Source organism: Pipra filicauda, unplaced genomic scaffold, assembly GCF_003945595.2.
Source record: "Pipra filicauda isolate LSUMZ 115617 unplaced genomic scaffold, ASM394559v2 scaffold68_size4259465_pilon, whole genome shotgun sequence".
NCBI lineage: Eukaryota > Metazoa > Chordata > Aves > Passeriformes > Pipridae > Pipra > Pipra filicauda.
In genome coordinates this window covers 2,789,752-2,804,192 of record NW_024104853.1, presented here as the reverse complement: position 1 = coordinate 2,804,192, position 14,441 = coordinate 2,789,752, and the positions used below count along the sequence as shown (strand labels likewise).

The following is a 14,441-nucleotide window of genomic DNA, read 5'->3' as shown; positions in this document are numbered from 1 at the left end:
TTAGTTTTAATACAGAACAGAAATGTCTTAATTAAAAACTTAACCTAGAGAGCAAAAACATTCCAAACACCAAACATTTCAGAGCTCACCACCAGAAATTGCTTTCAAAAGGAAGCCAATACTTAATTTAATATGCAATGCTGGATTTCAAATGCTTACTGCAGGGTCTATTCTCCTCACCTCACTCTCCAGGAAAAAGTGTATTAATCTTTTCAACTGGTCAGTACTTGCCCCAAACTCTCTTCCTCCTTTGGGTTGAACTTCATCTCCCTCAGAAATAAGCAGCCTGCCAACAGAAAAGGAAGTTAGTCCAGTTCTGCCACATTCTCCTTATACTCATTTGGAGTATACTCATGTAACACTGATTCTGTCAAGATCCCACAAACTGTATTCCTCCTAAGTGTCTACTTATTTACCCCAAATAATATTAGACTTTTTTACCAGATGAAAGGAAAAGAGAGTTGATAGTTTTCCATTATGAGAGATCTGCTACCCTTGTGATGCAGAGACTATTTCTGATAATTTCACAGGTACCCTGCCAGCTTTCTGGACAATAGATGCAGATTCCACAGAACTGATCATATAACAAGGTAGGCATTTGCTCATGCTTGCAAAGGGGTTTGCTCCAGGCCAAATTTAAACCTTAGCAACAGAGATGAGATATTACTATACAGCCATTATTCACATCACAGTACATCTTGGAACTGCACCTTCTTAAAGAAAGCACAGTATCTTGTATTTATAAGAGGCAATTAGCTTCATAAATACAGTGGAAAATCTGTTCTTCCTTTTCTGTCTGCAGTATGAAGCACAGTATGACACTTCAATTTCCATTTTCCCCTTTCTCCACAATGGCTGTGACTGTACTGCTCGTGAAAAGTGCTAATCTCAAAATAACTACAGGAAAGCCATCCCCCCAGGTTACTGCAAGGCCCAAAAGTCTTGGATTTAAGAGCTGGACCACATTATTAAACATCAGTAAAAGCTTATACTTTCAGGAAGTGCTTCTGCTGGTATAATTTATGCCAACTAAGTAACCTAAGTTAAAATATGCAGACATTGAGGAGATTTTGTGCAAACCAAGAAGTAGGGGCAGTGGGGGTGGAAAGCGTAAGCATTTACACTAAAACTTTTAACAGTATGACCAGGGGAAAGGAGAGTGTCACTAACATCTCTAGGACACTAGAATGAACATTTCTATACTGGTAGAAGTGCTGGAGAGAAGAACTGGGCAAACAAACACAAGGATGAGGTTTACAGGGTCAAGGTGACCAAACTGCACTGGCCAGCTGAGAAGAAAAAGTAAAGTTATTAGCGCAAATCACTTTGATGATAAAAAGCAGCAGAGTTCTAAGATGAAAAACACCTGATTTATGAGAGAATATTAGGACCAACACAAAAGACTAAGTCTAGCAGATGTGAGAGCAGACTTGTCAAAACAGAAATTTATCTCCATTTGTCTTTCTGCTGGACTTGGCTCCACAAACTCAAGAATGTCAACAATTCGGCTAGATAGGAAAAGACAACTAGGAGGGGATTATGCATGTGTGGAAACACAATTATTATTTCTGAATTTTTCCCCACAAAATTCTTGCCAAAATATTTTTTTTAAATCCTTTTTGTAAGGCAAAATTATTTCTCTCAGCTGTAGAGTCAGAATATTTATCTCTTCTCTTTTAGCTCACCAACTCCATTCATTTCATGCAACCATTGTTGCCCATTTATAAGAGTTACTCCTGGGGAAGATAAACCCTGTACTTCATTAACCTGACAGAAAATTGGGAGGGCTTTTTAATCTGCTGCCTCTCTCATTATTCAAAGTTTAAGGCAACTTCCAAAGGGAGGAGGCCATTTTTGTGATTAATCACCAAAGCTGTGGAAAACCACAGATGCCAGGTGACAGATTAGCTTGTAAGAAGCAAAGCAACAAGAAAAGAAAGTGGAAAGAAAGAGGGCATGCTCTCAACATAGTATGGCATTTGTGGATCAGTTAGTAGTTTCATATTCTCCGTGTTAGTCTTGCTGCTTTTCTCATGCTATTGTGCCAGGGCTGTGCATGGAAACATGCAGTTACCCCCAGACAGCTTTCTTCTTCTGATTCAGCACTTTCAGCAGTAAAATGAATGCTTAATGTCCCCCTTAAATAAATCCACCTTAATTCCGAAACAAATGAGAACATGCAAGAAGTAGGCAGGCAGAGATACCTTTTATAAAGGAATTCCCCAGCTGCTACTGCAAGTGGACGGTGTGTGGTATAAACAAACTGGTATAACATTTCACAGTCTTCAGCTGATAACACATCCTCACAGTTCCTAGGTAAAAATAACAACGGAAGTTATAGTTCAGGTTTATCTGCAAAGAATAGTATGAATGCTACGTCCAGCTTTTACTAGACCTGATTCTCCATAGCCATGTCACTTGTTTACAATGCTACGTTTTTGTAGGGCATTTCTAAAAATGCTCTCAAACAAAATTGGCAGCTTTCTTTTACTCACTGTGTATAGAAACAGAGGTCTGTGCAAGCCATGACAAATCAGGCCCACTGCATGGACAGGAACATTAATTTAAAGCATAATTACAGTTGATCAAGGGTCACAGTAAAAAGAGCAATAGTAATAAAACAGGAAAATCATGCCTTTGTGCTCAGATGTTCACCATAGAAAATAAGAAAAAATACAAAGCCTTCATTTAGCAGTACAAATTATTTTTAAATTATTATTACAGTATTTTAAAACCTATATTCTATTACATTAGGCTTGTACAGAGACACATGTAAAAAAAATCAAAACATTCTTGAGAGTATGCTTATGACTGTGACCTCTCTGCGCAAACACAAACACTCAAACGTCACAAATTCTTTCATTCAGCTACACATCTTGAGAACACTACGTGCCAACTAGTAAACCTAGAACACTCTATGAGGTAGGAAAGGTATTAATTTCAAACTTTTACAAAAAAAGAAACTGAAGCATCAAGGCTGAATAACCTGACAAAGAGATACCAGAGGAGTGAAGCCCAAAGCAAGGATTACAGTTTCAAAGTATCTGCTTTTACAGCCACAGTAATGTCATTGGATTAAGCTACTTCAGAGAATGAAAGAGCAACATGAGATCCTTACACTTACTACACCCAGGTGAGAGGAAAGGGGGTTTATTTATCACTGCATTCAATTCTCAAGTAGTAACAGTTCAAAACCAACTCCACCTGTGGTCCAATACCCCCCTTTACAACTGAGGATTCATGCTCTTCATTTGCTAGGATTGATGTCTAAAAACAATCAGCAGTCCTTCCTACACTCTCCCATTTGTCTTCAACCCATTACATCCCTTAGCATCCTTACAAGTCATAAAGCCCCAAAACATCCTTCAACCTGACCGAAAAAAACGTGAGCTCACATTAGGTGAGAGTATCACTGGAGCACCCATTAAAAAGGTCTTCAAATAAAAGTGCTAATGGTATGTCTCCAGAACTGATGGATCAATATTACAGGATAATGCTTGCCCTCAACCAAAAAGAAAAGCTCCCTTACGTACTTCAGGCAGGTTTTGGTGGACTCCTTGAACATGAAATTCCCTTCAGCATATATTTGCAGTAATAGGACATATAGAAAGTGCTCTGAGTACACGTTTCATGAAATCACATAAAGGAAAATATTTATGCTACTCATTCAACCATCTACAAAACTGGGGAAATGAGTAAAAAATGTGTTTATTAATGTTAAACAGTAAGAAATTGAAAGAGGTAAAATGGTGCATTAGAATATATGAATAAGCATTGGTGTGTCCTGTGAACCTATGAATGATCAAATGTATTAAACTTCTACAAGTTTAACAAGTGACAGTAAAACAAAGAATGACAACAAAGAGCACTTACAGGAATAAAAATACATTATATATCAAGTCTTTATATTAAAAGACTATGGGGAATTTACAGAAATAAACCAGCAGTCTGACAACGTTTCTTTCGTTCTTTTCAATGTCAATCTATTATTTAATTCTTTTAAAGCACTGATTTCCATGAGGATGTCTTTGCCATTTTCTCACAATATTTTTTTTTAAAAACTGTGGCTAGCTTGGAAAAGAAGAAATTTCTATACAAATACACTGCAATCTAGATTGAGCTAACACAGAATCACAGAACAGCTGAGGACAGACAGCACCTCTACAGATCACCTAGTCCAACCCCCTGCTCAGAAGAGGTTCAGCCAGAGCAAGCTGATGAGGGTTGTATCCAATCGGGTTTTGAATATCTACGAAGTCAGAGACTCCACATCTCTGGCAACTTGATTCAATATCGGACCACTGCCACAATGAAAAACTTCTTCCCTATGCTTAAATGGAATTTCCTGTATGAACATGCCAGACAAATGTACACATTTTTTATATTTGAATTTTTATATTCTTTATATTTCAGGTTTTCTCTTCTTAGCACATTTATGGAAACAGTGAATGCAATACTTGAATGTCTCTATTTTAAAAGAATTCTTTGCTTAAATTGTTCAGATAGCTCAAAGAGTTCAGCAATGTGCCTGCCATCTCTCTGGGTAGAAATTGAGGACTCTGCCTTTACAGTACTAATGTAACTGCCTTTCCACAGAAATTTTCTATCCTTAGGAAAGGACCTGGAAGTCCTGGTGGACACCAAGTTGAACATGAGCCACCAATGTGCTCTTGATGAAAAGCAGGTGAATGGTATCCTAGCCTGCATTAAGAGTGTTACCAGCAGGTCTGGGGACATGATCCTTACCCTCAGCACTGGTGAGGCCACACCTGGAGTGCCAGGTTCAGTGCTGGGCTCCCCAGCAAAAGAGACATACTGAAGAGAGACCAATGAAGGGCCACAAAGATGATCAAGGGATTGGAACATCTCTCCTATGAGGAAAGGCTGAGGGACCTGAGACTGTTTAGGTTTCAGAAAAGAAGGCTCAGGTGGATTTTATCAATATGTGTAAATATCTGATGGAGGGAGTAAAGAAGATGGAGCCAGGCTCTGCTCAGTGGTGCCCAGGACCAGAAGCAACAGGCACAAACTGAAACACAGGAGGCTCCCTCTGAACATCAGGAAACATGTTTTTATTGTGAAGGTGACAGAGCACTGGCAGGCACAGGCTGCCCAGGGAGGTTGTGGAGTCATCACTGCCAGAGATACTCAAAAGCCATCTGGATGTAGCCATGAGCAATATGCTCCTGGTGGCCCTGCCTGAGTAGGAGTTTGGACCAGATGACCCTTCTAACTTCAGCCATTCTGTGACTTCTGAAATCCCAACCTCCTTGGTTTTGACTTTGTCTTCTAAGAGGTTAAGAATTTGTCCCATTTACATTAGTCTACAGTAGTGTTATTTCCTCAAGACGTGTAGGTCAAATGCAATAGTTCTGGCTGCAAAGGAAGCAACCCCTAATGGAACAGAAGCAAAGGTGGGGAGAAGAATCCATTTTCTTTGCAGCACTGACAGACACTCATGACACCACTTGAGCACCTTTTCTCTTTTTGTTTCTTGAATGGGAAGGAATACCTGTGTGTACTACTACTTTTCACATACTGTTCAATCACTACTCTCTGTGATACAATGAGGTTTATATTCATAACTTCCATACAAATGAGTGCTTAGGCATTTTACTAGTCTCTGGAAGTAGTGGCACTCGACCACATCTGCCACCACCCGCACTAATGCTACCACAGTAAATGAGTGCCTTTCTTTCTTACATACATAAGCTGTTCAAAGAATACTTCAAATACAGCAATAACACTGCTGCAAATTTACAGCCCTCAGAAGGCCAAGCAGCATATAAAGGTTAAGCCAGAAGTTCCTGCAAGTGTTTAGGTGCCTAAAAATAAACAGGCATGGCCTTCCACATACCAATGTCATGACATACCATTTTTTCTGCACTTCAGCACGACCATGTCACAAAGAAGAAGTTGGGATACTCTAGAGGGAGATCACAGCCTGCTTTTGTTCTGCATATGGTACTAGCTGAAAGATTTTGTATCTGCTGCTTTTTGTTTCATTTTGCAAGAGGCATGACTGCTGGAGTTTCCTGACTTGGGCAGCACTGTCGCTTCTATCAAGAAAAACCATTAAAATCACAACAGTAAAATAAAAACACACCTGATGCACTTTTCAGAGTTTTGCCACCCTACTCTTTGTTTTTAAAAGCTGTGCAGGGAAAGATCTGGTACACATTATGGGGACACTGGCAATCCCAGGTATAGCATCTCAATCACAAAAGAATCAGTTCATTTTGCATTTAAAATTAAGTCAAGTTAAATATCCAAATCTGACAATTGTAAAAACAGTATTTGTGCACTGAGCACTATCAACCAAAAAATACATGTTGAAGCTGTTCTAATGTCTGCAACAAAATTTTAAGTAGAAAAATTGGCTGATTTGTTCTGTTATCTCATTCTCACTCCCCTGCTGTCATTGCAGGTATTTCAGGACACACTTTGGTGATCAGCAAAGCGATAACATGGTTGCTACTACAATATAACAGTAGTCCTTTCCCATCACTTTACAATAGGATTAGCCTGTTGCAATATACTGCGATTATGCTGTGACAGACCGATGTGTTTTGCATTTAAACCTCAGTTTAATTTCTAGTTACATTTAACTAATGTAATACAAAGTCATTTTCCCCTATGCTATTTACATATTCAAGCTAATTGTAGATTTGTGCTCCTACCCGTACCACTTGTAACCTTCCCCCATACATCTACCTAATTACTTTTGCTGCTCTTTTCCAAAATCCCTCTACTCTTTTAGGTAATTAAGCACACAAAAATTAACAGAATTGTCTAGCAGTAGACACACTAATCTAATTTGCCTCCTAAAAGGCAATGTTTTCAGTAACATTCCATGGTCTCTCACTGTCACTCATATTTTCTCCCTCTTTATTTCCTTTCTAGTTCTATTCCCTGTCAGATTCTTTGCAACATTAATGCTAACAATTATGCATAATTCAGTACCATTAATAATTTCTATTATGCTAAACCTCATATGTTCATTTCAGTTTTGGGATCGCATCATGCTTTGTAAATACAGAAATCCTCTAGCCCAAAAAAAACCCAGAAATCTACTAGTCCAAAGACATGGCATTCAATTGAAACAACATGCAACAAACAAGAAGAAAAAAAAATCTCAGCTCACAAAGACAGACAAGAAGAAAATACAAATATGGATTTGAAAAAAAAAAAACAAGTTTATGCATAGCAAGAGGGTTTTGAATCAGCGCTGGGAATATTTTTTAATAATGTAATACATATAAGTGAGTTGAAAAGATCGGTGTTTCCACTGCCTCTGTAGCTAGCAAGAGAGAATATAAAGGCCAGCATAGTAATTTTATGGGCCAGTAGTACACAGAGTAGTCAAAGTATATTCCACAGGACTGGAATGAAGTGATGGTTAAGAGATGCTCAAACCTGCTACCAACATACATGGAGCACAACTCTGCTGCAATTGTGAAACATCTTAAAACAGTTAATTGGTGATGAGGTCTTGCTACTATATTCACCCAAAAGACAATTATGGAAGCCAGTAAAAGCAAGTTACTGACACAGTAAATTTTCCCCAAGAAAAAGTACCCAGTGGACTAATAGGGGGAAAAAGCTATTTCTGGCCTTGTTTCTTGCCAATTCCCGTCATAAAACAACAAAATATTTATTCCAAGATTAGAGACATGTTCTAGAGGTTAGTACCTGACCAGTTAACATTATATTACTTTTTTTAAATGGTTCCAATCTTTTTTTTTTTAACGATTCCAAATCGAATATAGGGAATTTATCAGGTAGAGATTTTTGCCAGTAGCTTTAAAAATAGAAACTTGATCTGAAAGGTCTCTCACATCTCATTGAAAATGCAAGTTGGGCCACTAGAATACAGTTGCCAAATTTGCAGATGAGTCATTCACAAGAGAAGCCAATACAGCATGACAGAAATGGCAAAAAATTTAATTACATCAATGCATACTAGTAGACATGCCATTTATACAAGCTGTCATTTATTATTCTATTGTCCCTTCTAAGGCAGGGGAGTTGCTGTCCCCAACCCCATTTCATGCTTTACTGCATGTATCAAGCAGCATTACTGCTCAATATCCAGATACTGGGTTTGAGCTATGAGACACACCTATTTGAAACACAATAGCTCTGAATGTCTTTGCTTCTGCAATGCCAGTAGCAAGTCCTTTCTGCCACTGTTGTAGGAACTAAGGCATCAGTTTTCCCCTGATAGAAAAGCATCTTGATGCAGGCTCTTATTAAGAAGCCTCTACATGTGACTGTCTATATTGTCTGCATTCTCTTCACACCGGTTTTACAGACTGGTCAGTACAAGTCTTGTCAAAGAGAAGAGCTGTCATTGAATTTGCTTACTGAGCCCCCAGTTCCTACTTCCATCACTCCAATAATTAAGCCAAATCAGCAGGGCTCAGAGTAACTGGGGGGTACAGTGGAAGACAGAAGGATGGTTATGCAACAGATGAGCAAAAAGAAAGAAAAGAATGTATTTGCTAGGCCTCTATACAGCCTAATTAAAAACTATTTCAAAATATATTAATTTTACTTAGGAAAACTACATTTTATGATGGAAAAATGTCATTCAGAAAACTTTAGAAGGCATTTATTCACACTGAAAATCATATTTAAGCAAAATTAGGAAAAAAGAGCTTCAGGGAAAAAGAAACATTGATCAAACTTTTATAGCTGCAGCTTGCATTAATGAGAATATGATCTCTTATAATAAAGCCAGAGATGATAAACAGCTGCAGTGCCAATATAGCTCTTGTTATTTCAGATACAGAACAAGAGCAGCCCTAAGTGGTGTTTGGAATCTTTGTACTTCAACAATGGTGAGTTGCTCTTCCTAGCACAGGGACACATTACACATGGACACAGCATTGTGCTTTGTTCCAACAGCACCCACAGGGAACCAAGGGATGTAAAAATGGACACTGTGAACACAGAAACAATGTAACCACAGCTACTACCAGTGAGGCCCAAACAACGGTCCTACCTTCAGAAAAGCGTATTGTGTTCACAGCATCATATGCTGCTCTGATGTGCCTGTTGAAGGGGGACTGGAGAAATGCCACTCAAACTAGTAGACTATAAAGCAGCACTTCAACATACAAATGTACTTGGAATTTAATGTAAATACCTGCAAGACCATATTAATTGGTCCATTAAGGTTTACGTGCTGAGCTATCAATGACTAATGCTTCTGTCTTAAATGGAGAAGCAAATCCCACAAGGCTAATGGACAATGTGTCATGCTGTACATGGAAGTTAAGCATCTGCATCAGCTGAATCCAACTTACACTCAGAGACAGAAAAGACACTGACTTCCAACATCTCAACTGTATTACCAATGAAATGGGAGTGAGGGTTTTATTCACATTTTGCTTTGAAAAAGAGGGACAGAGAATTTATTCTCCACATGTTTTGCAAATAAAACCATGTCTAAAATAAACATGCTGCTCAAGGATATATCAGAATAAGATTCTTATACTTCTGTAAGAGTAAGTCTAATTTTTCCCCACACTTCCAGCTTGCCATTATCCTACCAAATCTATGGCTGGGAGGTAGATTTCCCAAGAAAACAACTTTTCTGTTAGTTTTTAACTTCAGCAAAACCAAAATATCATACACTTCATCATTTCTTGCTGGTCAGTCTGCTGTGGGCTCAATGGCTCCAGATTCTCTGCCATGGAGTCAAGAATCTGAAAGTCCAAATTCTATCAACAGCCTCAAAGCTCAAGGCCTCCTGCATTAGGTGCAGAGACAGGGAAGCTGGCAGAGTTCTCCGAGCTTCTGGTCAAGGCCTGACAACCCTAGGACAGAAGATGGGGTGGGGACTCCATATTCAGGGGGAACTTCCTCCAAGAGAGGCAAATGCTCTATTTGAGAAAAGTCAAAATGAAAATGTGGCATTTCCTTTCAAGACGAAGCATAAAGACATAAAAATGTAGTTTTCAGATTGAATCTCAGCACAGGGGTTTTCTTAACAATGGTATTTCCCACAGAAAGAAAATGCCACATCTTGGGGACCTTATCTGTAACTCATATCCTGCCAGGAGCAACTGTTTCCCAACAGGTAACTGATTACAGGAAGACTCATCAGGATTGTATCTACATCTTGTTGCCATTAAAACAATACAGTAAATTAAAAAAGAAATTATTTACTGTGACATAAGCATCAAGAGTTTCATGGCTTGAACTGCTACTTCATGGTCCTTGTCCAGAGGCATGGACACAATTCGATCCTAATGGATGTAAAATGACAATAAAAAGATGTAACATGGTTTGTTCTCAATAAACACGTATTGTTGCTACAGCTAGATCATCTACGCTAGTACAGCAGAGATTTATCTTTATTTCGGCAGCTATTTCCTAAGAGACATAAGGCAACTTGATTACTACCAAGTAGTTCCCCAGCCCCTGAAAATTAACAGCATGTTAATTTTTTAACTGAATTAATCATGCAGTAATATGATATTTTTTATAGATGTAATGTATGCATTCACAAGAAATCAACTACAGTCTACAAATTAAAAGTGACTGACAACTTGTTTCTAAGATGTTACTATTGGCACTTCAGCATGTTAAATGAAGGTAAGCTTCAAATTACAAGCATTATAAAATCAGTTTCTCCCATCAACAGTGAAGTGCCTGTACCTACACATTACAGAAGCCAGTGCCTTGCTGGAAAGATAATTAGGACTTAAGTCATAAAGGCACCTCCTGGAATAGCAGCAATATTCCTGACCTCCAAAATGCACACTATTGTAACTTGGTACACATGCAAACATCTCAGAAAACTGGAAATTTTCCTGTCCCGTGTAACCAAGAACTTGCACACCTCAGTGTGGCCTATATCTTTAAGATATATTAAACCTTTAGACTTGCTTGACTGGGGACTAACAGCTTTCTCATTTAACATAAATCTCTAGATTCATTTTACTTTGCACATTCCTTTTTCTCACAATTCAGTTGCAAGGTGTGTTAAATGCACAAATCCTGAGTTTGAACACTCAAGGGTAACAGAGGGAACATGTGAAACTCCCTCTTGCAGGAAATGGATTGATGGTTATATGATTGCATTCCCCATCACTCAGAAAGCACGATTCAAACTTTGAAACTTGTATGTTGCCTGTAGCTGTTTGAGTTTCTTTCACTTAGAGGGGAAGGAGTTGTGTTTGGGTGGAGTTTTTTTGATTGGGGGATGGAGTTTGCAATGATCCATTTACATTGCATCCTCCACACAGAGGGAGCTTGCAGTACAGACAGACTGGAGCTATTTCATCAGTCTTTATTGAATACCAATCCTGTGGTTACGCAGCTTGCAGCAGACTGAAAGATAAGGGACTACCACATAATCATTTAAATCAGGGGTCGATCTTAGATAGACAAGCTTCAGTCTGAATAATTTATTCTTAAGATAGCAATATTAATCTATTTCTTGTTCTTTGAGGATGTGCTATAGGTATTTTTCACTATTAGCAACTGCTTAGATATACAGATAAGCCCTGCACCTTTGCAAAAAGAACACAAATTAGCACCACATGCAGGCATTGATTATGTACTGATGCAGAAGGACTGAAATATCAATCACATCTTGAGCTTTCTTATTCAAATACTGAAAAGGCCCAAACTCACTGGGATAAAAGTAGCTGACAAAATCATTACCAATTTAATCCAAGCCAGGATTAAAAAAAGTAAAGGTCTTACTTCTTAAATGAGTCAGGATGTTGGAATATGATAAAGGCAGTGTACAGTGTCAGTGCAGCCACAAAACACTCTCAAACTTACTGTGTATCACCTGACTTGATCAGAAAGGAGATAAGGGATCCTGCTTCAAGATTCATACTGACATGGTAGATCAAGAGAGAGCCATTCCCACATCAGTGTGATACATGGACAGCCAGTCCAATATCTACAAGGTTAACCCATTATCTGGGGCAGCAAAAAAAGGGACCTTCAGCATATGAAATTCTTTGTCATCTGCCAAAGATCCTGTAAAAAATTTGGGCCATTCTGGATGAATGGTGGAGGTAACTGACCACAGTGCATGCTAACACCATTTTGTGCATAAACTAAAGTGGAAAAGGAATATTCCACAGAAACAGAGGGAAACATCCCTGCAAAATCCCTTCATCCACTCAGTCAATCAGGCTGTTTCTGCAGTTCCTGTCAGTCAAGACAGTGGGGAGATCAGCTCTGATCAAAACATTTGACCTTGTGTATACACCTGACCTAGACTTAAAAAAAACAGCAAACAGTAATTTACCTTGAATCTGCTAGTAAAGAGATCCATCCTGGAAACAAGTTCTTTTCTGCTATAAATTCCCTGCAGTCCCAGAAGACACTTCAACCGCACTTCAGCTTGCTACAAGACAAAGACAAATAGGCTAAGAGTAAAAAACATGTATCTTTGTTATTCACTACTGGCATTTCTATTATGTAAATAAGAGTTCTTTGTGGTGTCTACAGCAGGCTATCCAAATGCTGCCTTATCTCCTTTATTAGTGATATCAGTACCATCTTGTTTGTGGTATACACACTTGTCTCTCTCTCACACACACAGAGGAAGCCTGCAGTGAGCCAAACTTAAAGGTAATATCAAAGTTTGTGTTAGGCTCCCTAAGAGTCAAAGAAACTCTCACAGACCTTGCAGTTAATAAAAGTAACAGAATGCAAAAGATTCACGGATTGTGCTATTCATCTGTTAAAGATACAAAGACAAGAGTATGGATGACCTACTTAATACAACCAGCACTCTCCCATACATCAGACTTTGCTTGCTTCCTTTCAACTGTTGACTTGGACAACTGTTAGACACAGAAGAGGACTCCAAGAAATTCTGGATTACTCTGGATTCACAGAGGAAGAGGCACGCTCTAGAAACGCACTGGCTTGTTATTGTGGGTTCTTACAGAGTTGTGTTATGCCTTCTCCCTATTTCTGTTTTACACTAGAACACTGTATTTTAAGCATTCTAAGAAAAGGGTTGTTTTGAATTTGGCCTAATTAGTTAATTTAGGCTAAACATATTTATCCATGCAAGGTGTTATTTCATATTACTAGTACTGTTGCTTCATGGACACCTCAAAAAGAAGTCTTTTCCTTATCCAGCTTTTAAATTATCTCATGCATATTGCTACATCTTTCAAATGACCAAGTTTTAAATAGCATTAGGAAAGTAATTTTTAAGATCCAACACAGAAAAATGACCGTGTTCTGTAAAATTATAATGCTAAGGATATCAGCAGAGACACTTAAATGAACTGCAGCCTTTGAATCAGTTTCTTTATATTTCTTTCTTAATTCCTCTTGCTAACAATAGCAGTAAGAATAATCAAGGAAATCCAAGAAAGGAGACCACCTACACATAGGCTATCCATTGCTACAAGTTCCTGTTCACCTGCTTAGATGGAAAGCCAAGGATGATACCCAGTAGAAGGGTTTGCCAAACAGTTTTGCTTTTTGCTAGAAATACAACCCAAAAGATCAACAGGTAACAACGTACACTGTTCTTTAATCTGCCCATAATACACCAGCAGTACTTATTCTATATTTTACTTAAACTTTAAAGTCTCTGAGGAAGAGACCGTTGCCCACACCTGCTGCTTCCTACAGCCACAGGGGCTCCGCAGCACAGAATTCACTCACAAACAGTCCCAAGTTGGTACCCGTCCCTGCACACTGGCACGAACTCAGCTCAGCCAATGTACAGCAATCTTGGCTTCAGCTGCACTCGGTTCTTTTCCACAAGGCTTTGCTTGTGAATAGGGACTGAATTCGTGCTTGGAGAAAAGGAAAGAAGTCTGCAATGGCTTGCTGAATGGTCATATAGCCCTTGGCATGCAGCGAGTAATGTCATTTGTCAGTCAGGTGGCATTCAAGTGTGGATCTGCAGATATAAAGTTTAATACATTAAAGTATACCATCTCCCTTCTAAGATACCTGTTCCCACCTGAAAGCTCTCAGTCATAACCCTTTATGTGTATGTTTCTTTTAAGTGTTGAGAAAATTAACTCTAGTAACTAGAAACACATAACTACTTCTACTCTGACTACCTCTGCTATTTTCCTATGTTTTTCATCTACATTTTCTCCTTCTCAACCACTTCCCCTTTTCCAGATTCAACATTCCTCACAGTTTTAGAAGGATGTGAAGTAATTCTGAATGATCAATTTTGAATTAACTATTTCACTACTTATCTTCAGCTCCTTTCAGCACTAATATTAGCAAACACAAACACCCAGCCACCTTATCTCCTTGCCAGACCTACCATTTAACCTTGCCAAAATACCTGCCTGTTCAGTCTTTCAAAGATGTGACAGAGTGAAGGCGAATTATGTAAGCACATTTTCAGGATACTCTGAACACACACACTGTCCCTCAGCTGTACCACAGCATATTTCGACCCTGACCTGCAAACAGACTGG

The 14,441-nt window shown here is 38.7% G+C and overlaps 1 protein-coding gene across 4 annotated transcripts in view; it reads right to left on the bottom strand.

The window, feature by feature from the left end:
• LOC113990715 (cohesin subunit SA-2-like) overlaps positions 1–14,441 on the bottom strand; it is a 58,632-nt gene that overhangs the window by 21,223 nt on the left and 22,968 nt on the right. For all 4 annotated transcript variants that reach the window (XM_039388818.1, XM_027726381.2, XM_027726380.2 and 1 more), the window contains 4 exons: positions 12,281–12,379; positions 10,177–10,256; positions 2,205–2,312; positions 181–286 (listed from right to left, as the gene is read on the bottom strand). In XM_039388818.1, coding sequence (XP_039244752.1) covers positions 181–286; positions 2,205–2,312; positions 10,177–10,256; positions 12,281–12,379 — 393 coding nt within the window. The remainder of the gene's footprint in view (positions 1–180; positions 287–2,204; positions 2,313–10,176; positions 10,257–12,280; positions 12,380–14,441) is intronic.